Source organism: Pelophylax lessonae, assembly GCF_965119305.1.
Source record: "Pelophylax lessonae genome assembly, chromosome: 12".
Classification (NCBI taxonomy): domain Eukaryota; kingdom Metazoa; phylum Chordata; class Amphibia; order Anura; family Ranidae; genus Pelophylax; species Pelophylax lessonae.
Genome location: NC_138779.1, coordinates 39,473,344 through 39,499,125, shown reverse-complemented (window position 1 = coordinate 39,499,125; position 25,782 = coordinate 39,473,344). Strand labels below are relative to the sequence as shown.

General features: G+C 49.4%; 1 protein-coding gene across 1 annotated transcript in view; it reads left to right on the top strand.

Annotated features, from left to right (window-relative positions):
* Positions 1-18,421: 18,421 nt before the first annotated feature.
* Positions 18,422-25,782, top strand: part of PPIH (peptidylprolyl isomerase H) — a 79,419-nt gene continuing 72,058 nt past the window's right edge. Inside the window, exon 1 of the mRNA XM_082273364.1 lies at positions 18,422-18,530. Within this exon, the coding sequence (XP_082129490.1) occupies positions 18,465-18,530 (66 nt within the window). The 5' untranslated portion in view covers positions 18,422-18,464. The remainder of the gene's footprint in view (positions 18,531-25,782) is intronic.

Sequence of the window (25,782 nt, the reverse complement as noted above, 5' to 3'; positions counted from 1 at the left end):
CCACGGACATTCCATGAAATTACAGGTACTCCAGCCATGTCAAAAAAGAAAAACAGCGTGGGGCCTCGGCCCCCCCGCTCCGCCGCCATGCAACAGAGCAGGGAGCAACATCCAGCAACAAGGGCGAAGGGGGTAAGCTGTGAAGATACAGAGAATCCAAAAAATCCGGTGTGGGTGAAGTTCTCTCAAAAACAAGAATAGAAAACAGAAGGAAAAGAACCAGTCCAGCAAGGCACAACGGTGCCTCGTCACAAAACTGAGAACGGGCAGGCAGCCCAATATCGGTAAACCCGACATTGTCCGGACAATCCAGTGGTGTCCACCCGCCCAAAAACGCACAACCGTGCAAAAAGGTCATAACATGCCACACCCGCAGTGTGGATAGATACAGCAAAGCCCAGATATGCATACCTTGCGTAGAGCTTCATCATCCAAACGGTAAACTGTAAACGTCCCCGGCCGGGCCAAATTATAATCCAAATGTAAAAGCACTTGTAGAAGGGAGCAAACCCCGAAACCCAGCAGGAACCCGTCACGCCACCACTCCAACTCAGTCTCCCGGATCTTCAGGACGTCAGCGGCGGAGGGCGGGCTCGTTCACGTCCAGCCAAGTCACCGCGTCTGTGGCCGTATCAAAAAAGTGTGCTCGCCCCTCAGCCGTGACCCGGAGACGGGCGGGATACAGCATGGCGTACACCAGACCCAGGCGGCGAAGTCGCTGCTTCACGTCAATAAACTTTGCTCTTTGCTTCTGCACCTCGGCAGAAAAATCAGGGTAGAATGACACTCTGACCCCATTGAAACGTATGTCTGCCTTTTCTCTGGCCAGTCGCAGGATCTTCTCCCTGTCACGGTAGTGGAGTATTTTTGCAAGCATTGGCCTGGGGGCATTGCCAGGCAGGGCTCTAGTGGGGACCCGGTGTGCCCTCTCCACAGCGAACAGGGGGGAGAAGGAGGCCCGGTCAAAAGTATCGCACAGCCAAGTCTCAACAAAGTCAGTAGGATCCCGTCCCTCCACCTTCTCCGGGAGCCCCACTATGCGGACATTATTCCTGCGCAGGCGGTTCTCAATATCGTCCGTCTTATTCCTATTAGCCTGCGCCAGCCTGGTCGTTTCCCTGGATTCCGAGAGTAATGTGGGCATCTGATCCTCCAGGTCGCAGATGCGACTTTCAGCAGCAGTGGTGCGTTCCCGCATTTTTTGTAAATCCTGCCGCAAAAGGGCCACCTCCTCCGTGAGACCCCCCAGTCTGTCCTTGACAACATTCACGGAAGCCGTGCACTTCTGCACAGCCAGTAGGATATGTCCCAAGGTGGGCTGAGTCCCCTCCAGCACAACTCCCTCCAGCTCAGTCCCAAAATCAAGCTGCTCAGGTGGTTCCAGAGCCCCCGTGTCCAGCTGAGTGTCCCCCAATGCCTGTGCACCTGGCTGAGGTGCAGTCTCCACTGCGCTGGGGATGTCACACAGTTTCTTGGCATACAGGAGGATATCGCCAGCACTATCCTTTCCCCCCGGGCGCCCTGTTTTTGGTTTAGTCCCAGTGTCCTTCAGCTTGTCAAGGCCCCTTGAGGTGGGCTGCGGTGTCCCTACGCCGGCGCCATCTTGGCCGGCCGGGCCAGGGACAGAGCCATCCTTCAGTTTGCTCCCGCGGGTCATAGCAGCCCCTGCGCGTGACATGCAAGGTGCCAGGAGGTAGGGCCCAGATTGCGGAACAGTCCCCAGTGGTCAGTGGGCCGGTAGAGGAGAACCGCCGCTCACCGCATCCGCGCCGCCCGGAGCGGGCGCCCGCAGCAGGAAAGTCCGCGGCTTCGGCCTCCAACTAGGCCGCAATCCGGAGCTCAGCTGGTAACGCTCCGCCACGAAAACTAGGGCCAGGCCCGCACAGCAGATGGTGATGCAGTGCCAGGGGAGGTGATCCAGGACCCAGGTCTGCAAGGATAACGGAGGATAGCGGGGGATAGTGATCCGGCGGTGCGGTCCCCTCCTCGCGGCCCGCAGCAGCCCCGATCCAGGCACCTATCCGGGAGCAGTACACCACGCTAGCCTCAGGGGGACCCCCCGAAGAGGATTAGGGTCCAGAACAGGGTATCCCGGCCGGGGAAAAGGGCAATTAGTCCAGGTTAATGGAGGGAGCTCCGTGAGTCGCTTCTACTCACATGCCCGGTCGGCCACGCCCCCCCGTTGATTATCCATCTTAGGCTCAGTGTGGTTTGGACCAGAATCTCCTGATGTTCTGTCAGGAATTGCGGGTTTTGGGCTACTGGGAGGACATCGTCCAAATAGTGGAACGCATGTAGACCCGGCGTAACATGGCTATGACCGGAAGTAGCACCTTGGAGAATATCCTCTGATGTTGACAGGCCAAATGGTAAGCAGATGAATTGAAAATGGGATTCCATTATCGCAAAGCGTACATATTTGTGACATTGTTGATGAACTGGGACCTGTAAGTAGGCATCTTTCAAATCTAAACATAACATACACTCCCCCTGTCTGATGATTTGTATGACTGACTGCAGCGACTCCATTCGAAAGCTTTGCACTTGGATGTACTTGTTTAACTCAGGGGATCTAGGACCTTAGTGTTTTTTTTTTATTAAGAAAAGAGGAGAATAGAATCCTTGATGTCTTTCTCTCATAGGGACTGGTTCTATGGCTCTTTTTTAGGAGTGATTGAACATATTCAAAGATTATCTGCATCTTCTGTCAACACTGAGGGAGCTTTGTGCAGGTAAAGTGGGGAACCTCCGGGGGAGCCACAAACTCCCAGTTATGGCCTTCCCGGATTGTCTTTATGGCCCAAGGGCCCATAACTTGCTCCGCCCAGACCGGTGCAAATTGGCGTAGTCTGGTACCAACCGGACCAGTCTGGCCGGAGGGACCTTCAAAAGGGTTTCTGCGTCGTGCTCTGTCTTGATTTGTTCAACCGAGCCACCGATGTTTGGGGGTTCTTCCACCCTCTCTTGGTATCTTTGTTTGTTCTAAAAGATCTTGTGTCCTTATCTTACTCCAAAAAATTGTCTCCTTTCTGGCTGGTGCTGGTATCTGGGTCTCAAATCTTGGGGAATCAACCCTAACTTGCCCACTGTCATCTACAAAGTAGCAGTTTCCAATTTGCTGCCAAACAATGCTACTCGATCAAAGGGGATACGGCACCAGTTGGATTTTGACAATCCATCTACCATCCATGGCTTGAGCCATAATGCTCTTCTCTCCATCACTGATTGTAGCATTACTCTGGCTGTACACCACAGTGTGTCGATTGCCGCTTCACCTACAAAATCGCACGCCAGGTTGATTTAGTTCAGTATTTTCAGTACTGAGGCACTTCCGGTCTCTGTGGATAACTCCGCTCCTGCGCTCTCTGCCCTCTCTGCCCATGTTGTTGTTGCCTTGGCTACTGATGTCAGTTCCAATGATGGCTTGCAGGCATTTCCTGCGGATGCATTTATTTTCTTTAACTTTATATCTATCTTCCTTTCTGAGACATCCTTGAAGGAAACTGCATCATCCACAGGTGATATAACAAGTCTGGCCAATCTAATGACAGCTGCATTCACTAGTGGGGGCACCTCCAGTGCAGGGACCTCTTCTTCCTTCGAAGGGATACGTCTTCTCAAACCAGGAGAGGCTGAACCTGTGTGGCTGGCCTGATGAACCCGGCAAGGTGAGGGCAAAAAAAAAAAAAAAATCTTCTTTTCATAGTAATAACTAGTTAAGCATTTGAGGAACAAAAAAAAATGCCGACTTGGAGGAGGCAACTTATTTATATAGTATAACCAGTCCTGATTGAGTGAGGGGCGGAGCCTATACCCATACGTGTATGCTGTCATGCTTGTGTCCAGTGGCGGCTGATGCTCCAAATTTTTGGGGGGGGGGGCGCAAACAAAAAAATGTAATAGGCATTGCTTCGCGGCAAAAAACACGGCAAAAAATTGCGTGACTTTGAGGTCACACTAGTGTGAAAGGGGCCTTCAGTAATCAAGGTACAGTGCCTTGAAGCAACAATAGATCCCCCAGAACAATAGGCCTGAGCAACAATAGATCCCACAGCAAAGATAGACTACTTGCCACAAAATACCTCCCCCCTCCAGAAACAATAGCACCACCCAAACAACAATAATAGATCTCCCAGTAGCCAGCATCAATATACCCTACAGCAAAGCCCTGGGGGGTGTAGGATAGCACTGGGGTTGTAGGAGAGCCCGGGGGGTGTAGGAGAGCCCTGGGGGGTGTAGGAGAGCACTGAGGGGTGTTGGAGAGCACTGGGGATGTTGGAGAGCCCTGGGGGGTGTAGAAGAGCCCTGGGGGTTGTAGGATATCTCTGGGGGGTGTAGGAGAGCACTGGGGGTGTAGGAGAGCCCTGGGGGGTGTAGGAGAGCACTGGGGGGGTGTGGGAGAGCCCTGGGGGTGTAGGGGTGTAGGAGAGCCCTGGGGGGTATAGGAGAGCACTGGGGGGTGTAGGAGAGCACTGGGGGATGTTGGAGAGCCCTGGGGGTGTAGGAGACCCCTGGGGGGTGTAGGAGAGCCCTTGGGGGGGGGGGTAGAGAGCACTGGGGGATGTTGGAGAGCAGTTGGGTTGAAGAGCCCTGGGGCTGGTCAGAGAGCACTGGGGGTCAGTAGAAAGACACTGGATAAGAGGAGCAGTAGAGGCGGCTGCATTTTGAAGAATCAAGCTCTGCATTTCCTTCTGCAGCCTCAGAATGCCTGCTTCTCCTCCTCCCCCTCCTACAGGCTTTCAGAGGATGCAGAAGGAAATGTAGAGCTTGATTCTTCTAAATGCAGCCACCTCATCATTCCTCCTACCCAGGCTCACAAGGGGGCGGCGGCCACACTCACGGTTCTCTCTAATCCAGGATCTGTGGTGCCTGCAGCAGCTGCCTCCTCTAGCTCCTCTCCCCTTTATGGTCACGCTGAATCCATAGAGAGGCTGGATGAGAGGCTGTGAAGCCCGGCCCAAGCACCGCCCCTATGACGTTGGACGTCCTGATTCGTCCAGGCTGTCATGAATCATGAATGGGAGTGTCCGGGGCGCATCGCTCTGCGCCCCGAGGACACTCTAAAGGACGGCCAATCACATCAAAAGAAAAGAGGCACATGATGCCTAAACCCCCACCCCTCCCATAGCCAGCAATGTGTTCGGCGCCCCGCTGCAATAATAAAGGTACACTAAAGGTACACTTTAAGTTTTTTTTATGCTAATTTTACTGTAACTAGCCTTGTGGGGGGGCGGTGCCCCTGCGCCCCTTATTGACCAGCTGCCACTGCTTGTGTCAGGAAAGTTACTTTTAATTTTAAAAAATACAGTATATAAACATTTAAAGTATTTTCTTTATTGTATATCACAGGACACAAGGCTTATAAACTGCCAATCCAAGAGAATGGAGAGGAAGACACGACTAGGGTCCATCTCCTAATAAAACTGACAAAAAATTAGGAGCCTGCTGTACTGGGGGAGGTTATACACTGCTCAAAAAAATTAAAGAAGCCCTTTGAAAACGCATCAAATCTTAATAGGGAAAAATCTCATGCTGCATATCTATACTGATATGGACTGGGTAACAGTGGCGGCCGGTCGATAATGGGCGCCCCCCCCCCCCCCAAAAAAGAAGAAGAAGAATTTAAAAAAAAATTGTCTATTTTTCGCCCACTAGGGGCGCCGGACTTAGTGCTGGGTATGGGGGGGTTTTGACCCCACCCTCGGCCAGCAGAGGCGCCGATTGGCGCTCTTCAGGGGGTCATCGGGGCGCAGAGCAATGCGCCCCGACACTCCCCACTTTTCTGATGTCCGGGCTGTGATTGGTCTGGACTCCAGCCTGGACCAATCACAGTAGGACATCATCTGGTGAAGTGATGCGTGGGGGCGGTGCACCGCCCCGGTGTCACAATCACCACTTCCGGCTTCCGTTCCTGCCCGCGGCCCGAGGAGTGTCACAGCAGCAGAAGACAGAGGAGGACGGAGTCGGAGCTCAGAGAGAGAGCCGCGTGAGTGACGTCCAGGACTCGGAGTCGGATCAGGTTCGGGCCTTCTTGTTGGATCTACTTCGGTGCGACAGCGAGTCAGCGACACCCAGAGTGAGTCACTCCAGAGACCGCATCATCGGAGCCAGGCCGCAGGCGCAGCCACGCAGAAAGTCCGCTGGCCGCAGCGTGAGGTGAGGTGACGGTCACTCCACCACAGAGACGAGTCCAGCACAGCAGGCAGCAGCAGCCCGGTAAGTGAGTTCTCCTCATACAAAAAAATGCATGAAGCACACTAGACAGAGGTGTTGATGTTCGTCTGAGGAGGTTGGAGGCAGAGATATGACAAGGGAAGGTGATTTTTTTTCGAAACAGTGAAATTAATTTTGGCTGTTCAGTGATGATGGTAATCAATGTGTGTAAATTGCAAATCATTCAGTTGGAAAAACAGTAATATTGAGTTTCAATACTGTAAAGTAAATGCCAAGCCAATGGCACCTTTGGCACAGTGAATACCGGTAGTAATGCTTGGTAGTACCATTGTTACAGTGGGTAGGAATGCTTGTGGGACCCTTGGCACAGTGGGTAGCAATGCTTGTGGGACCCTTGGCACAGTGGGTAGGAATGCTTGTGGGACCCTTGGCACAGTGAGTAGTGATGTTTATGGCACCCTTGGCACAGTGGTTAGTAAAGTTCATGGCACCCTTGGTACAATGGGTAGTAAGTAATGTATCATAACTCTTGATTAAATAGACACTTGCATATAGCAGTGCCATACGGATCTCTCTTTTAAACATTCCCATATTGTCATTTGACTCCTAGGTACTGATCATTTTGAAAGTGAGGTACATTTGTCAGCCATGATGAGAGATAATTCTGTTGTAGCTTTAAAACAAAACCCCTTCACAAGGCGTTAAGATGCAGAGAAAAAGAGGATAAAGGAGCTTGGACCAGATCGTCCCAACTTGGAACTTAAGCAGCAGTCAAGTGATCGTGGTCGAGCTTACACTCGGAGCTTTTCCACCACTTGCTAAGAGAGACGGAGTTGGCTAGCTGGATGCGATGTTAGTAATGCCTTCTATTGTTTTCCCTGTTTGCTGTTTCAAGGTCATGGAACCAGGGCCGGCCTTAGGTGATCAGGCGTCCTGTGCGAGCTAATCCCGTGGCGCCCCCCCCCCCCCACGCGCATTTTCTTGTACCTTTTTTGCACTTTATTTGACTTTTCTTTTTTATGATCACTAATAACTTAGCCCCCCTTACATCAGAGCCCCCCTTACATCAGAGACCCCCCACACAGAGCCCCCTTTACATCAGAGACCCCCCACACAAAGACCCCCCCACTCAGAGCCCCCCGTCACATCAGAGACCCCACACACAGAGCCCCCCTCACATCAGAGACCCCCGACACAAAGCCCCCCTCACATCAGAGACCCCCACACAAAGCCCCCTTACATCAGACCCCCCCTCCCCACGGAGCCCCCCACATCAGAGAGCCCCCCGCACATCAGAGACCTCCCACACAAAGCCCCCCTAACATCAGAGACCCCCTACACACACACACAAAGCCCCCCTAACATCAGAGACCCCCTACACACACACACACACAAAGCCCCCCTCACATCCTCACATCAGAGACCCCCCCATAAAAAGCCTCCCTTACATCAGACCCTCCCTCCCCACGGAGCCCACCACATCAGAGAGCCCCCCCTTACATTACAGACCCCCCACACAAAGCCCCCCCCCACACAGAGCCCCCCACACAGAGCCCCCCACATCAGAGAGCCCCCCTTACATCACAGACCCCCACACAGAGCCCCCCCCACACATAGAGCCCCCCCTTACATCACAGACCCCCCCCCCTTACATTTTTTGAAGGAGAGAGATGTCACTTACTTTACGTTGTCTGCAGCTTTTTTTTTCTCTTTAAACTTCCCGCCCACACATCCCCGGGAGTGTGGGTGGGCGGGAGGAGGAGGAGAAGGGGCGGGACGAGGAGGAGCTGACGATCTCTCCTCCCTCCCTGCACTGACGCCAGAGGAGAGATCGTCAGCTTCTCCTCGCCCCGCCCCTTCTCCTCCACCCACCCGCCCACACTCCCGAGGATGTGTGGGCAGGAAGTCAGCGTGGATTCCGTGGAAGGATCGGAGGCTGAGCTGTGTGAGAGATACACAGCTCGCCTCACTGCAACAATAGGTGATCGAGGCACGGCTGCACAGCGGGAGGTAAGCGGCGGCCGCGGCCTGTGTTAACCCTGTCCAGGCCGCAGTCGTCGCTCACCTCCCGCTGTGCGGCCTGAATCGCCTGATCCTCTGCGAGCTGTGATGGCCGCACGGCGCCCTTGTTGCCCATGGCGCCCTGTGCGGCCGCACAGCTCGCACACCCCAAAGGCCGGCCCTGCATGGAACTGACACGTTGTGGACAACAACAGGGGTTTGTGACTTGAAACATCTCACTGAAAAGTGCAAGCGGCATGAAACTAGCCGAAGTCATCTGGACAACGCTATGAGGCTCCAGCTTTTTGGGAGGCATAGCATTGCTGAAAAGCTACATGAAAGCTACCGGAGTGGCATTAGAAAGCACAATGACGAAGTCACCAAAAATCGACACATCCTGTCTAGAATTATAGACTGTGTGAAATTCTGTGGTGCATTTGAACTGGCTTTGCGTGGCCATGACGAGAGTGAGACTTCAGATAATCCCGGGATATTCCGTGGCTTGGTCAATTTTGTAGCTTCTCTTGATGGAGTTTTGAAAGAGCACCTCGAGAACGCCACTGTCTTTAAGGGAACTTCAAAAACTGTGCAGAACGAGCTATTGGACTGTATGTTGTCTGTTGTTAAAGAACAAATGATCCAAGAAGCACGAAACAGTGATTTTCTGTCCATCCAGGCTGACGAGACGACTGATATTGCCACACAGTGCCAACTTGTGCTTGTGCTGCGCTACATTGATGGCAAAAGCAACATCCAAGAGAGGTTTTTTCAGTTTATTCCTCTGCATACAACTACAGCTGATTTCATCGCTACAGCACTACAAGAGCGTCTTGCTGTCATCCTTCCAGAGGATCAGAAGAATAAACTCATCTCCCAAGCCTATGATGGAGCTAGTGTAATGAGGGGTGCCACTGCAGGTGTGCAAAGGAAGATCCAGGATGTTTACCCAAATGCCCATTACATCCACTGCTATGTACATCAGCTTAATCTAATAATGCAGCAGGCCACTTCTCGCATATCCAAAGTAAGAATTTTTTTTTCTAACCTTGGAGGTTTGCCAGCTTTTTTTCAAGATCGCCAAAGCGCACGGATGTTCTTGATAAAATAGTTGCCCGTAGACTACCAACAGCAAGCAGTGTCAGATGGAACTTCCACAGCCGTGCTGTCATCAAGCAGTTCCAGCAGGGCATACAGAAGATCAGGTAGCAGCTGTATTCATCCCTTTCCATGTTGTTGTTTTGTTGTAGTTTTAATTATTATTACTACTTCTACATTTTTCAGAGATTCTCTGCATTCCCTGGTTGGTGAACTGAGTGAAGGTGGTTCTCAACCGAAGAGGCGGTGCTTGTTTGAACCAGCAACCCATAAAGTTATTGCAACAGAGGTTAGTTTTTATTTGTAGAAAATAATGTGTTTTTTTCCCTCTAGTGGACAAAATTGGTATTACAGCCTTCATAGCTCCCAGACCATCAGAAATGCATACAACTTAGAAACATTTACTTAGAATGTCCTGTTGATGTGTTTGGAGTTCTGAGAAATTCTGGATTCAAACTGTTCACTACTGACCACAAATGTAAGGGGGCCCTTCACCAATGACCACCAATATAAGGGTATTATATTGATATATTGCTTAGGTTGCATTCAAGTTACCAAGTGTAGTCACTCTTATCTCTGGTCACTCTCTAATTACATCAGATTATTTAAAGTATTGTTTATTGTTGATGAACGCAATCCTCTAGCATACATACACATTTGTTTGTGTAGATGTATGTGTGGCCTGTGTTCTGGATCCGGAGTGCTGAACTAAAAGGCCTAAATCCTTGGTTGGGAATTCAGGATCTATCTTTTTAGCAACTTCTGTTTTATTTCTGATTCTGTTTGCATATTCTTGTTTTACATAAAAAGTCAAAAGCAGTAAATTGATTGTTTACTGCAATACTTGTGGTCTCAATTATCAACAATGACAGAATTAATGGTGTCAGATGGGTTGGAGCAGGCTCAGAGCGCAAGAAGTGAAGAGAATACCCATGCAACAAGCCACTCCCTCGGGGGCAGGGCTACATAAGGGATCCTACACCCACTGACTACCAAAGTTAGGGGGCCGTTCACCACTTACCTCCAATGTTAGAGGGTCCTTCACTACTGACCACAAATGTAAGGGGGCCCTTCACCACGATCACCAATTTTAGGGGGCCCTTCGCCACTGAGGTAAGGTGGCCCTTCACCACCAACCACCAATATAAAGGGGTCCTTTACTACCAGCCGACAATATAAGGGGCCCTTCTCCCACTGACCACCACCGTAGGGGGTCCTTCACTACCAGCGAACAATAAAAGGTGGCCTGTTCTTCTACGGACCACTAATGTAAAGAATCCCATGAGCCCTGACCACCAATGTAAGGAGGCCCTTCTCCAACTCACTCTTCGCTACCAGCGAAGACTGTAAGTAAAGGTTTGGCAGTGGTGGGATTTGAACCCACGCCTCCAGAGAGACTGGAGCCTTAATCCAGCGCCTTAGACTGCTCGGCCACACTACCAGATACGCCAACTGCCACCAATGTAAGAGGGTCTGTCGCTATCAGCCAACAATATAGGTACCCTTCACCAACTGACCACCAATGTAAGGGGGTCCTTCACTACTGACCAAAAATGTAAGGGGGCCATTCACCACTGACCACCAATATAAGGGTATTATATTGATATATTGCTTAGGTTGCATTCAAGTTACCAAGTGTAGTCACTCTTATCTCTGGTCACTCTCTAATTACATCAGATTATTTAAAGTATTGTTTAGTGTTGATGAACGCAATCCTCTAGCATACATACACATTTGTTTGTGTAGATGTATGTGTGGCCTGTGTTCTGGATCCTGAGTGCTGAACTAAAAGGCCTAAATCCTTGTTTGGGAATTCAGGATCTATCTTCTTAGCAACATCTGTGTTATTTCTGATTCTGTTTGCATATTCTTGTTTTACATAAAAAGTCGAAAGCAGTAAATTGATTGTTTACTGCAATACTTGTGGTCTCAATTATTCACAATGACAGAATTAATGGTGTCAGATGGGTTGGAGCAGGCTCAGAGCGCAAGAAGTGAAGAGGATACCCATGCAACAATCCACTCCCTCGGGGGCAGGGCTACATAAGGGACCCTACACCCACTGACTACCAAAGTTAGGGGGCCGTTCACCACTTACCTCCAATGTTAGAGGGTCCTTCACTACTGACCACAGATGTAAGGGGGCCCTTCACCACGATCACCAATTTTAGGGGTCCTTTTCGCCACTGAAGTAAGGTGGCCCTTCACCACCAACCACCAACGTAAGGGGGTCCTTCACTACCAGTGAACAATAAAAGAGGGCCCGTTCTTCTACGGACCACTAATGTAAAGAATCCCATGAGCCCTGACCACCAATGTAAGGAGGCCCTTCTCCAACTCACTCTTCGCTACCAGCGAAGACTGTAAGTAAAGGTTTGGCAGTGGTGGGATTTTAACCCGCACCTCCAGAGAGACTGGAGCCTTAATCAAGCGCCTTAGACTGCTCGGCCACACTACCAGATACACCCACTGCCACCAATGTAAGGTCTTCCACTATCATCCAACAATATAGGTACCCTTCACCCACTGACCACCAATGTAAGGGGGTCCTTCACTACTGACCACAAATGTAAGGGGGCCATTCACCACTGACGTCCAATATAAGGGTATTATATTGATTATATTGCTTAGGTTGCATTCAAGTTACCAAGTGTAGTCACACTTATCTCTGGTCACTCTCTAATTACATCAGATTATTTAAAGTATTGTTTATTGTTGATGAACGCAATCCTCTAGCATACATACACATTTGTTTGTGTAGATGTATGTGTGGCCTGTGTTCTGGATCCGGAGTGCTGAACTAAAAGGCCTAAATCCTTGGTTGGGAATTCAGGATCTATCTTCTTAGCAACATCTGTGTTATTTCTGATTCTGTTTGCATATTCTTGTTTTACATAAAAAGTCGAAAGCAGTAAATTGATTGTTTAGTGCAATACTTGTGGTCTCAATTATTCACAATGACAGAATTAATGGTGTCAGATGGGTTGGAGCAGGCTCAGAGCGCAAGAAGTGAAGAGGATACCCATGCAACAATCCACTCCCTCGGGGGCAGGGATACATAAGGGACCCTACACCTACTGACTACCAAAGTTAGGGGGCCATTCACTACTTACCTCCAATGTTAGAGGGTCCTTCACTACTGACCACAAATGTAAGGGGGCCCTTCACCACGATCACCAATTTTAGGGGGCCCTTCGCCACTGAGGTAAGGTGGCCCTTCACCACCAACCACCAATATAAGGGGGTCCTTTACTACCAGCCGACAATATAAGGGGCCCTTCTCCAACTGACCACCACCGTAAGGGGGTCCTTCACTACCAGCGAACAATAAAAGGTGGCCAGTTCTTCTACGGACCACTAATGTAAAGAATCCCATGAGCCCTGACCACCAATGTTAGGAGGCCCTTCTCCAACTCACTCTTCGCTACCAGCAAAGACTGTATGTAAAGGTTTGGCAGTGGTGGGATTTGAACCTGCACCTCCAGAGAGACTGGAGCCTTAATCCGCTCGGCCACACTACCAGATACACCAACTGCCACCAATGTAAGAGGGTCTGCCGCTATCAGTCAACAATATAGGTACCCTTCACCAACTGACCACCAATGTAAGGGGGTCCTTCACTACTGACCAAAAATGTAAGGGGGCCATTCACCACTGACCACCAATATAAGGGTATTATATTGATATATTGCTTAGGTTCCATTCAAGTTACCAAGTGTAGTCACTCTTATCTCTGGTCACTCTCTAATTACATCAGATTATTTAAAGTATTGTTTATTGTTGATGAACGCAATCCTCTAGCATACATACACATTTGTTTGTGTAGATGTATGTGTGGCCTGTGTTCTGGATCCGGAGTGCTGAACTAAAAGGCCTAAATCCTTGGTTGGGAATTCAGGATCTATCTTCTTAGCAACATCTGTGTTATTTCTGATTCTGTTTGCATATTCTTGTTTTACATAAAAAGTCGAAAGCAGTAAATTGATTGTTTACTGCAATACTTGTGGTCTCAATTATTCACAATGACAGAATTAATGGTGTCAGATGGGTTGGAGCAGGCTCAGAGCGCAAGAAGTGAAGAGGATACCCATGCAACAAGCCACTCCCTCGGGGGCAGGGCTACATAAGGGACCCTACACCCACTGACTACCAAAGTTAGGGGGCCGTTCACTACTTACCTCCAATGTTAGAGGGTCCTTCACTACTGACCACAAATTTAAGGAGGCCCTTCACCACCGATCACCAATTTTAGGGGGCCCTTCTCCACTGAGGTAAGGTGGCCCTTCACCGCCAACCACCAATATAAGGGGGTCCTTTACTACCAGCCAACAATATAAGTGGGCCCTTCTCCCACTGACCCCCAACGTAAGGGGGTCCTTCACTACCAGCGAACAATAAAAGAGGGCCCGTTCTTCTATGGACCACCAATGTAAGGAGGCCCTTCTCCAACTCACTCTTCGCTACCAGCGAAGACTGTAAGTAAAGGATTGGCAGGGGTGGGATTTGAACCCACGCCTCCAGAGAGACTGGAGCCTTAATCCAGCGCCTTAGACCGCTCGGCCACACTACCAGATCGACCAACTGCCACCAATGTAAGAGGGTCTGTCGCTATCAGTCAACAATATAGGTACCCTTCACCAACTGACCACCAATGTAAGGGGGTCCTTCACTACTAACCACAAATGTAAGGGGGCCATTCACCACTGACCACCAATATAAGGGTATTATATTGATATATTGCTTAGGTTGCATTCAAGTTACCAAGTGTAGTCACTCTTATCTCTGGTCACTCTCTAATTACATCAGATTATTTAAAGTATTGTTTATTGTTGATGAACGCAATCCTCTAGCATACATACACATTTGTTTGTGTAGATGTATGTGTGGCCTGTGTTCTGGATCCTGAGTGCGGAACTAAAAGGCCTAAATCCTTGGTTGGGAATTCAGGATCTATCTTCTTAGCAACATCTGTGTTATTTCTGATTCTGTTTGCATATTCTTGTTTTACATAAAAAGTCAAAAGCAGAAAATTGATTGTTTACTGCAATACTTGTGGTCTCAATTATTCACAATGACAGAATTAATGGTGTCAGATGGGTTGGAGCAGGCTCAGAGCGCAAGAAGTGAAGAGGATACCCATGCAACAAGCCACTCCCTCGGGGGCAGGGCTACATAAGGGACCCTACACCCACTGACTTCCAAAGTTAGGGGGCCGTTCACCACTTACATCCAATGTTAGAGGGTCCTTCACTACTGACCACAAATGTAAGGGGGCCCTTCACCACGATCACCAATTTTAGGGGGCCTTTCGCCACTGAAGTAAGGTGGCCCTTCACCACCAACCACTAATATAAGGGGGTCCTTTACTACCAGCCAACCATATAAGGGGGCCCTTCTCCCACTGACCACCAACGTAAGGGGGTCCTTCGCTACCAGCGAACAATAAAAGGGGGCCTGTTCTTCTACGGACCACTAATGTAAAGAATCCCATCAGCCCTGACCACCAATGTAAGGAGGCCCTTCTCCAACTCACTCTTCGCTACCAGTGAACACTGTAAGTAAAAGGTTTGGCAGTGGTGGGATTTGAACCCACGCCTCCAGAGAGACTGGAGCCTAAATCCAGCGCCTTAGACCGCTCGGCCACACTACCAGATACACCAACTTCTACCAATGTAAGAGGGTCTGTCACTATCAGTCAACAATATAGGTATCCTTCACCCACTGACCACCAATGTAAGGGGGTCCTTCACTACTGACCACAAATGTAAGGGGGCCCTTCACCACCGATCACCAATTTTAGGGGCCCCATCGCCACTGAGGTAAGGTGGCCCTTCACCACCAACCACTAATATAAGGGGGTCCTTTACTACCAGCCAACAATATAAGGGGGGCCTTCTCCCACTGACCACCAACGTAAGGGGGTCCTTCACTACCAGCGAACAATAAAAGGGGGCCTGTTCTTCCACGGACCACTAATGTAAAGAATCCCATCAGCCCTGACCACCAATGTAAGGAGGCCCTTCTCCAACTCACTCTTCGCTACCAGTGAACACTGTAAGTAAAGGTTTGGCAGCGGTGGGATTTGTACCCACGCCGAAACAGAGACTGGAGCCTTAAGCCAGCGGCTTAGACTGCTCGGCCACACTACCCAATGCTACCAATGTAATAGGGTCTTTCACTATCAGCCAATAATATAGGTACCCTTCACCCACTGACCACCAATGTAAGGAGGTCCTTCACTACTGACCACAAATGTAAGGGGGCCATTCACCACTGACCACCAATATAAGGGTATTATATTGATATATTGCTTAGGTTGCATTCAAGTTACCAAGTGTAGTCACTCTTATCTCTGGTCACTCTCTAATTACATCAGATTATTTAAAGTATTGTTTATTGTTGATGAACGCAATCCTCTAGCATACATACACATTTGTTTGTGTAGATGTATGTGTGGCCTGTGTTCTGGATCCTGAGTGCTGAACTAAAAGGCCTAAAAACTTTTTGGGAATTCAGGATCTATCTTCTTAGCAACATCTGTGTTGTTTCTGATTCTGTTTGCATATTCTTGTTTTACATAAAAAGTCAAAAGCAGTAAATTGATTGTTTACTGCAATACTTGTGGTCTCAATTATTCACAATGACAGAATTAATGGTGTCAGATGGGTTGGAGAAGGCTCAGAGCGCAAGAAGTGAAGAGGATACCCATGCAACAATCCACTCCCTCGGGGGCAGGGCTACATAAGGGACCCTACACCCACTGACTACCAAAGTTAGGGGGCCGTTCACTACTTACCTCCAATGTTAGAGGGTCCTTCACTACTGACCACAAATTTAAGGAGGCCCTTCACCACCGATCACCAATTTTAGGGGGCCCTTCTCCACTGAGGGAAGGTGGCCCTTCACCCCCAACCACCAATATAAGGGGGTCCTTTACTACCAGCCGACAATATAAGGGGCCCTTCTCCCACTGACCACCAACGTAAGGGGGTCCTTCACTACCAGCGAACAATAAAAGAGGGCCTGTTCTTCTATGGACCACTAATGTAAAGAATCCCATGAGCCCTGACCACCAATGTAAGGAGGCCCTTCTCCAACTCACTCTTCGCTACCAGCGAAGACTGTAAGTAAAGGTTTGGCAGTGGTGGGATTCGAACCCACGCCTCCAGAGAGACTGGAGCCTTAATCCAGCGCCTTAGACCGCTAGGCCACACTACCAGATCCACCAACTGCCACCAATGTAAGAGGGTCTGTCGCTATCAGTCAACAATATAGGTACCCTTCACCCACTGACCACAAATGTAAGGGGGCCATTCACCACTGACGACCAGTATAAGGGTATTATATTGATATATTGCTTAGGTTGCATTCAAGTTACCAAGTGTAGTCACTCTTATCTCTGGTCACTCTCTAATTACATCAGATTATTTAAAGTATTGTTTATTGTTGATGAACGCAATCCTCTAGCATACATACACATTTGTTTGTGTAGATGTATGTGTGGCCTGTGTTCTGGATCCGGAGTGCTGAACTAAAAGGCCTAAATCCTTGGTTGGGAATTCAGGATCTATCTTCTTAGCAACATCTGTGTTCTTTCTGATTCTGTTTGCATATTCTTGTTTTATATAAAAAGTCGAAAGCAGTAAATTGATTGTTTACTGCAATACTTGTGGTCTCAATTATTCACAATGACAGAATTAATGGTGTCAGATGGGTTGGAGCAGGCTCAGAGCGCAAGAAGTGAAGAGGATACCCATGCAACAAGCCACTCCTTCGGGGGCAGGGCTACATAAGGGACCCTACACCCACTGACTACCAAAGTTAGGGGGCCGTTCACCACTTACCTCCAATGTTAGAGGGTCCTTCACTACTGACCACAGATGTAAGGGGGCCCTTCACCACAATCACCAATTTTAGGGGGCCCTTCGCCACTGAAGTAAGGTGGCCCTTCACAACCAACCACCAATATAAGGGGGTCCTTTACTACCAGCCAACCATATAAGGGGGCCCTTCTCCCACTGACCACCAACGTAAGGTCGTCCTTCACTACCAGCGAACAATAAAAGGGGGCCTGTTCTTCTATGGACCACTACTGTAAAGAATCCCATCAGCCCTGACCACCAATGTAGTCAAACCCACTTCTCCCACTGCCCACTGGTCCTTAGCTACCAGTGAACATTATAAGTAAGGGTTTGAACCCACGCCTCCAGAGAGACTGGAGCCTTAATCCAGCGCCTTAGACTGCTCAGCCACACTACCTTCTACAGCTGCTACTGTAAGGGATCTGTTGACCACTAACATCTAATCTAAGGGATCCTTTCACTACTGACCACCAATGTAAGGGGCACTTCACCACTGATCACCAATGTTAGGGGGCACTTCACCACTGATCACCAATGTTAGGGGGCCCATCACCACTGAGGTAAGGTGGTCCTTCACTACCAACTGCCAATTTAAGGGGGTCCTTTACTACCAGCAAACAATATAAGGGGGCCCTTCTCCCACTGACCACCAATGTTATTGGGTCCTTCACTACCAACAAGCCACTCCCTCGGGGGCAGGGCTACATAAGGGACCCTACACCCACTGACTACCAATGTTAAGGGGCCCTTCACCACTTACCTCCAATGTTAGAGGGCCCTTCACTACTGACCACAAATGTAAGGGGCCCTTCACTACTGACCACAAATGTAAGGGGCCCTTCACTACTGACCACCAATGTTAGGAGGCCCTTCAGCACCGAGGAAAGGTGGCCCATCACCACTAACCATCAATATAAGGGGGTCCTTCACTACCAGTCAACAATATAAGGGGGCCCTTCTCCCACTGACCACCAATGTAACAGGGCCCTTTCATCACCAATGCAAGGTGCACTCTTGCACAGACCACCAATATAAAGGAATACGTAGTGATGAACATTATCCAAATATAACAGTTCCTCTTGCTGCCACCCTGATCCCCAGGCTTGAATGCTTTTCAAATCTGAAGCCCTGAATAATTATGACATGACTCTCAGATCATGTGTAGCAAAATTCTATCTCAGGGTTGGCGCTATGACCCTATCCGGCCACATGGGGTCATCCTGAGCTACACATGAGGCCAACATGAGCCAAGCACACGCGCACTGGGGGCTTCTTGTTCTCCAGGAAGTGACGTTTACAGCGTGGGTTTCTTCCTCTCTGCCAGCGACAGAAATGGCGGTCCCGGCTTCTAACCCTAACAACCCCATCGTATTCTTCGATATTAGTATCGGGGGGCAGGTAATGTGCGGTATACCGGGCTGAGGCTCCTTCTCCACCCGTGCCCGGTCCTCGCTTCCTGTCATGTATTCTACAAATCCCCTTCTCTGTGCTGGCGCCCCGCAGTCACGTACCATCCTTATAGTGTGCTGGGGGCGCAGAGGGGATACACAGGGGGATACAGACACAGAGGGGGGCACAGGGGATACAGACACAGAGGGGTACACAGGGGATACAGGCACAGAGGGGTACCCAGGGGGATACAGGCACAGAGGGGGATACAGGCACAGAGATGTACACAGGGGGATAAAGGCACAGAGGTGTACACAGGGGGATACAGGCACAGAGGGGTGCACAGGGGGATACAGGCACAGAGGGGTGCACAGGGGGATACAGGCACAGAGGGGGATACAGGCACAGAGGGGTACAGAGGGGGATACAGGCACAGAGGGATACAGGCATAGAGGGGTACACAGGGGATAAAGGCACAGAGGTGTACACAGGGGGATGCAGGCACAGGGGGATACAGGCACAGAGGGGTACACAGGGGGATGCAGGTACACAGGGGGATACAGGCACAGAGAGGGATACAGGCACAGAGGGGTACCCAGGGGATAAAGGCACAGAGGTGTACACAGGGGGATGCAGGCACAGGGGGATACAGGCACAGAGGGGTACCCAGGGGGATACAGGCACAGAGGGGTACAGAGGGGGATACAGGCACAGAGGGGTACAGAGGGGGATACAGGCACAGAGGGGTACAGAGGGGGATACAGGCACAGAGGTGTACACAGGGAGATACAGGCATAGAGGGGTACACAGGGGATAAAGGCACAGAGGTGTACACAGGGGGATACAGGCACAGAGGGGGATACAGGTACAGAGGGGGATACAGGCACAGAGGTGTACACAGGGGGATACAGGCACAGAGGGGTACAGAGGGGGATACAGGCACAGAGGGGTGCACAGGGGGATACAGGCACAGAGGGGTACAGAGGGGGATACAGGCACAGAGGGGTACAGAGGGGGATACAGGCACAGAGGGGTACCCAGGGGGATACAGGCACAGAGGGGTACAGAGGGGGATACAGGCACAGAGGGGTACAGAGGGGGATACAGGCACAGAGGTGTACACAGGGAGATACAGGCATAGAGGGGTACACAGGGGATAAAGGCACAGAGGTGTACACAGGGGGATACAGGCACAGAGGGGGATACAGGTACAGAGGGGGATACAGGCACAGAGGTGTACACAGGGGGATACAGGCACAGAGGGGTACAGAGGGGGATACAGGCACAGAGGGGTGCACAGGGGGATACAGGCACAGAGGGGTACAGAGGGGGATACAGGCACAGAGGGGTGCACAGGGGGATACAGGCATAGAGGGGTACACAGGGGATAAAGGCACAGAGGTGTACACAGGGGGATGCAGGCACAGGGGGATACAGGCACAGAGGTGTACACAGGGGGATACAGGCACAGAGGTGTACACAGGGGGATACAGGCACAGAGGGGTGCACAGGGGGATGCAGGCACAGAGGGGTGCACAGGGGGATACAGGCACAGAGGGGCACAGGGGGATACAGGCACAGAGGGGTGCACAGGGGGATACAGGCACAGAGGGGGTACACAGGGGGATACAGGCACAGAGGGGCACAGGGGGATACAGGCACAGAGGGGTGCACAGGGGGATACAGGCACAGAGGGGGACAGTTTATTTACTTTGATGTGATTTGCAGCAGTTTATATAATAACCCTTTCCATGTCAGAGTTGTTTTTGCACATGTTTAATACATTATTTTAGGTCTGAAGATTACATAAAACCCCCAAAACATACATTTTCTGAAAGCAGACACCGTAGATTAGAGGTCTCCAAATTGCGGCTCGCGGCCCAGATATGGCCAATTGCTTGCCTACGCCCAGTCCTCGGGGCACTATTTCCTTCCATGGTACAAGTAACTATTGTTCCTACTGACACCAACCATGAAGCACCATTCTTTCCTCGGTCACCAACAGCGGAGCAGTATTTTACCCACTGACACCAATGATGGGGCCCTATTACTTCCACCAACACCAATGATATGGCCCTATTCCTCCCACTGACATCAATAATGGGTTACTATTCCTCCCACTGACACCAATGACGTGGCACTATTCCTCCCACTGACCCCAATGACGGGGCACTATTCCTCCCACCGACACCAATGACGGGGCACTATTCCTCCCACCAACACCAATGACGGGGCACTATTCCTCCCACCGACACCAATGACGGGGCACTATTCCTCCCACCAACACCAATGACGGGGCACTATTCCTTCCACCGACACCAATGACGGGGCACTATTCCTCCCACTGACACCAATGACGGGGCACTATTCCTCTCACTGACACCAATGACGGGGCACTATTCCTCTCACTGACAGCCAATGACGGGACACTATTCCTCCCACTGACACCAATGATATGGCACTATTCCTTTCACTGACACCAATGATGGGGCACTATTCCTCTCACTGACACCAATGATAGGGCACTATTCCTCTCACTGACACCAATGATGGGGCACTATTCCTCTCACTGACATCAATGATGGGGCACTATTCCTCCCACCGACACCAATGACGGGGCACTATTCCTCCCACCGACACCAATGACGGGGCACTATTCCTCCCACCGACACCAATGACGGGGCACTATTCCTCCCACCGACACCAATGACGGGGCACTATTCCTCCCACCGACACCAATGACGGGGCACTATTCCTCCCACCGACACCAATGACGGGGCACTATTCCTCCCACCGACACCAATGACGTGGCACTATTCCTCCCACTTACCCCAATGATGGGGCACTATTCCTCCCATTGACACCAATGACGGGGCACTATTCCTCCCACTGACACCAATGACGGGGCACTATTCCTCTCACTGACACCCAATGATGGGACACTATTCCTCCCACTGACACCAATGATATGGCACTATTCCTCTCACTGACACCAATGATGGGGCACTATTCCTCTCACTGACACCAATGATAGGGCACTATTCCTCCCACTGACACCAATGATGGGGCACTATTCCTCTCACTGACACCAATGATGGGGCACTATTCCTCCCACTGACACCAATGATGGGGCACTATTCCTCTAACTGACATCAATGATGGGGCACTATTCCTCCCACTGACACCAATGATGGGGCACTATTCCTCTCACTGACACCAATGATGGGGCAATATTCCTCTCACTGACACCAATGATGAGGCACTATTCCTCCCACTGACACCAATGATGAGGCACTATTCCTCCCACTGACACCAATGATGAGGCACTATTCCTCCCACTGACACCAATGATGAGGCACTATTCCTCCCACTGACACCAATGATGAGGCACTATTCCTCCCACTGACACCAATGATGAGGCACTATTCCTCCCACTGACACCAATGATGAGGCACTATTCCTCCCACTGACACCAATGATGAGGCACTATTCCTCCCACTGACACCAATGATGAGGCACCATTCCTCCCACTGACACCAATGATGAGGCACTATTCCTCCCACTGACACCAATGATGAGACACTAGTCCCCCGGCACCCGCCGATCGTGGGGCAGAGACACAGAATGACACTCTGTAAACAAGGCAGAGCTCCGTTCTGACTGGGTGGAAAGCGATGGATTTTGTGTCCTTGCAAAGTAGGAAATAAAATCCATCACTTCCCTTAGTAAATCACCACACAGTTTAAACAAAAACACTGGCTAGGCACACAGTTAACCCTTTGATCGCCCTAGATGTTTAACCCCTTACCAGCCAGTGTCATTAGTACAGTGACAGTGCATATTTTTATCACTGTTATAGTTTCACTGGTTCCCACAAAGTGTTAGTTAGTCGCCGATTGCCGCCATTCGTAGTAAAAAAAAAAAAAAAAAAACATTCCAGTATATATATCATAGTTTGTCCATGCGATAACTTTTGCGCAAACCAATCTATATACTCTTTTTGGGATTTGTTTACCAAAAATATGTAGCATACTATATATTGGCTAAAATTTATAAAAGAAATTTGTTTTTTTTACATGTTTTTATTGGATATGTTTTATAGCAAAAAGTAAAAAAATATTGTTTTGTTTTTTTTCAAAATTGTCGGTCTTTTTTTGTTTATAGCACAAAAAATAATCACCGCAGAGGTGATCAAATACCACCAAAGGAAAGCTCTGTTTTTGGGGTGAAAGGACATCAATTTTATTTGGGTACAGTGTCACACGGACACACGTTTTTTAGTTAACCGGTTGCCAACTACGCACAGTATATTTACTGCGGCAGTCAGCCCCGGCCAGGCAGAGTGACGTAGGTCTACATCGCTCGCCTGTCACTGCTATTAGAGCCAATAGCGGGCGAGCGCGCGCCCGCTGAGGCTCGTTCAGGGAGGAGTGCGGGCGTGTGACCGGCGGACCCGATGTCCGCCGGTCACTCGCCGATCGTCGGTACAGCGGGAGAAAGGCAGAGCGGCTTATGTAAGCAAGCCGCCTGTCATTCTCCCCTGTGTAAAAATGGAGATCAGACGGTTCTACTATGTAGAACCGTTGATCTTTGTTTTTACACCAATAGCATTGTCCCACTACAGTTAGAAACACGCCCCTAGGACACACTTAACCCCTCCCTGTCCAATACAGTTAACCCCTTCCCTGCCAGTGTCATTTTTGCAGTAACAGTGCATATATATAGCACTGATTACTGCAGTAATGTCACTGGTAACCCCAAAAGTGTCAAAAATGTCAGTCAAGGGTCCGATCTGTCCGCCGCAATGTCGCAGTACCGCAAAAAAATCGCAGATCTCCGCCATTACTCGTTAAAAAAAAAAACACCAAAAATGACAAAAATCTTTCCCTTTGTTAGTAAACGCGATAACTTTTGCGCAAACCAATCAAAATACGCTTTTTGCGATTTTTTTTTTTTTTTTACCAAACATATGTAGCATAAAACAATTTGGCCGAAAATGTTAAAAAATTTTGATTTTTACATTTTTTTTGGGGGGAATTTCATATAAAAAAAAGTGAAAAATATTGTTATTTTTGCAAAAATTGACGCTCTTTTTTTGTTTATAGCGCGTGATCAAAAAATTGCACAGGTGATCAAATACCACCAAAAGAAAGCTCTGTTTGTGGGAAAAAAAGGACGTGAAATTTGTTTAGGCACAGCGTCGCACACCCACGCAATTGTCCGTTAAATTCGAGCATGTAAAAAATCGCAAAAAACCCCCTGGTCAGGAAGGGGGTAAAATCTTCCGGGGCTTAAGTGGTTATTGTGCTGCAGTGCCGTATGGCAAAAAATAGCCATAATGGTCATGAAAGGGGGGAAAATGTTCCAGAGGTCAAGTGGTTATAGTGGATCTTTACCTTCCCCCCCCCCCCTCCATTTTGTTAACCCCTGCTTACTGGGTTGTGGGTTCTACACTGTGTAGATACCCACCCAGCGGATCCAGCATTGTCTTGCTGAGACCCTCTTCTGCCGCCACTCCGGTCCTGCACCGCCATGTTTTAGTGTGACATCATCAGGACGCTGCCAGCTGTTATGGGTTCAGCCAAAGGGCCTCCCCATGACGTGCCACTAGGCATGCCCCCTGATCCTTTTCTGAATGAAAAGCTATGCTTTCTGGAAAATGTGACGTGCATATCCCAGGAGGCACAGACAGCACAGTGCACGTTATTCGCCTATGTGAGTGACGAGCATTGGGGGACAGGACCTTTAATTAAAAGAAGAAGGTACTGTAAATAAACAAAGGAAAAAAAAAGCAATGTTTGTGGAGAGGAGGGAAGTTTGCTTTGAGGGTGAACATTCGCTTTTAGTGCTTGGGTGTAACTTTACTTTCTAATACTTTCTTTATCTATATACAGGGGCATCTCAAAAAATTTGAATATCATAATTAAGTTGATTTATTTCAGTAATTCAATTCAAAAACTGAAACTCATATATTTTATATAGATGCCTTACACACAGAGTGATATATTTCAAAAACCCAAACTTCAGTATCTCAGAAAATTACCAATAAAAAAAAAAAGTTTTTAATACAGAAATGATAGCTTACTAAAAAGTATGTCCATGAACAGTATTGTTTGCACTCAATACTTGGTCGGGGCTCCTTTTACATGAATTACTGCATTAATGCGGTGTGGCATGGAGGTGATCAGCCTGTGGCACTGCTGAGGTGTTATGGAAGCCCAGGTTGCTTTGATAGCGGCCTTCAGCTCATCTGCATTGTTGGGTCTGGTGTCTCTCATCTTTTTCTTGACAATATCCCACAGATTCTCTATGGGGTTTAGGTCAGGCGAATTTGCTGGCCAATCAAGCACAGTAATACCATGATCCTTAAACCAGGTATTGGTATTTTAGGCAGTGTGGGCAGGTTCCAAATCCTTCTGAAAAATGAAATCAGCATCTCCATAAAGCTGGACAGCAGAGGGAAGCATGAAGTGCTCTAGAATTTCCTGGTAGAGGGCTGCGCTGACTTTGGACTTGATAAAACACAGTGGACCAACACCAGCAGATGACATGGCTCCCCAAATCATCACTGACTGTGGAAACTTCACACTGGACCTCATGCAACTTGGATTCTGTGCCCCTCCACTCTTCCTACAGACTCTGGGACCTTCATTTCCAAATTAAATGCAACATTTTCCACAGTCCTTGATGATTGGGTGGCATGGGTTGATGTAACGTCTGCACATGTGCAGGAGTCAGTCATGCCAGCACAAACAAACTGTGCCAGTGATGCGTGAAGTCTGCAAGTAGGCAGGTAGGTGTATTTTATTGCAAAAGAGACATTGCATGTCCCTTCCACAATAAATAGCCTGCTTGTTCGCAATCTTCTAAACAAATCCCCCCAGTTCTGTTTTTAAGCGATTCTAGGACAATATCCCCCCGGACAACATCCCCCCCCCCCCGGACAATATCCCCCCCCCGGACAATATCCTCCCTGGACAATATCCCCCTAGACAATATCCCCCCTCTAACCCTATGTCCAGGGGGATGTTTTCCGGGGGGATATTGTCCCGGGGGATAATGTCCAGGGGGATATTGTCCTGATACCTTTTAAGCAGCCATGTCCTGAGCAGAAAAAGCCTTTTCCCTGCCAGCATGTTGCAGAGAAGGACCCTTGATCTTTGTGTGGAAGCAGTGGCCTTTCTGCAGGGGTCTGACTCCGTTCAGGAATGGTGCTTATGGTTCTTCCAGTTACTCTCTCCTGCGAGAGCTGTACCATCTC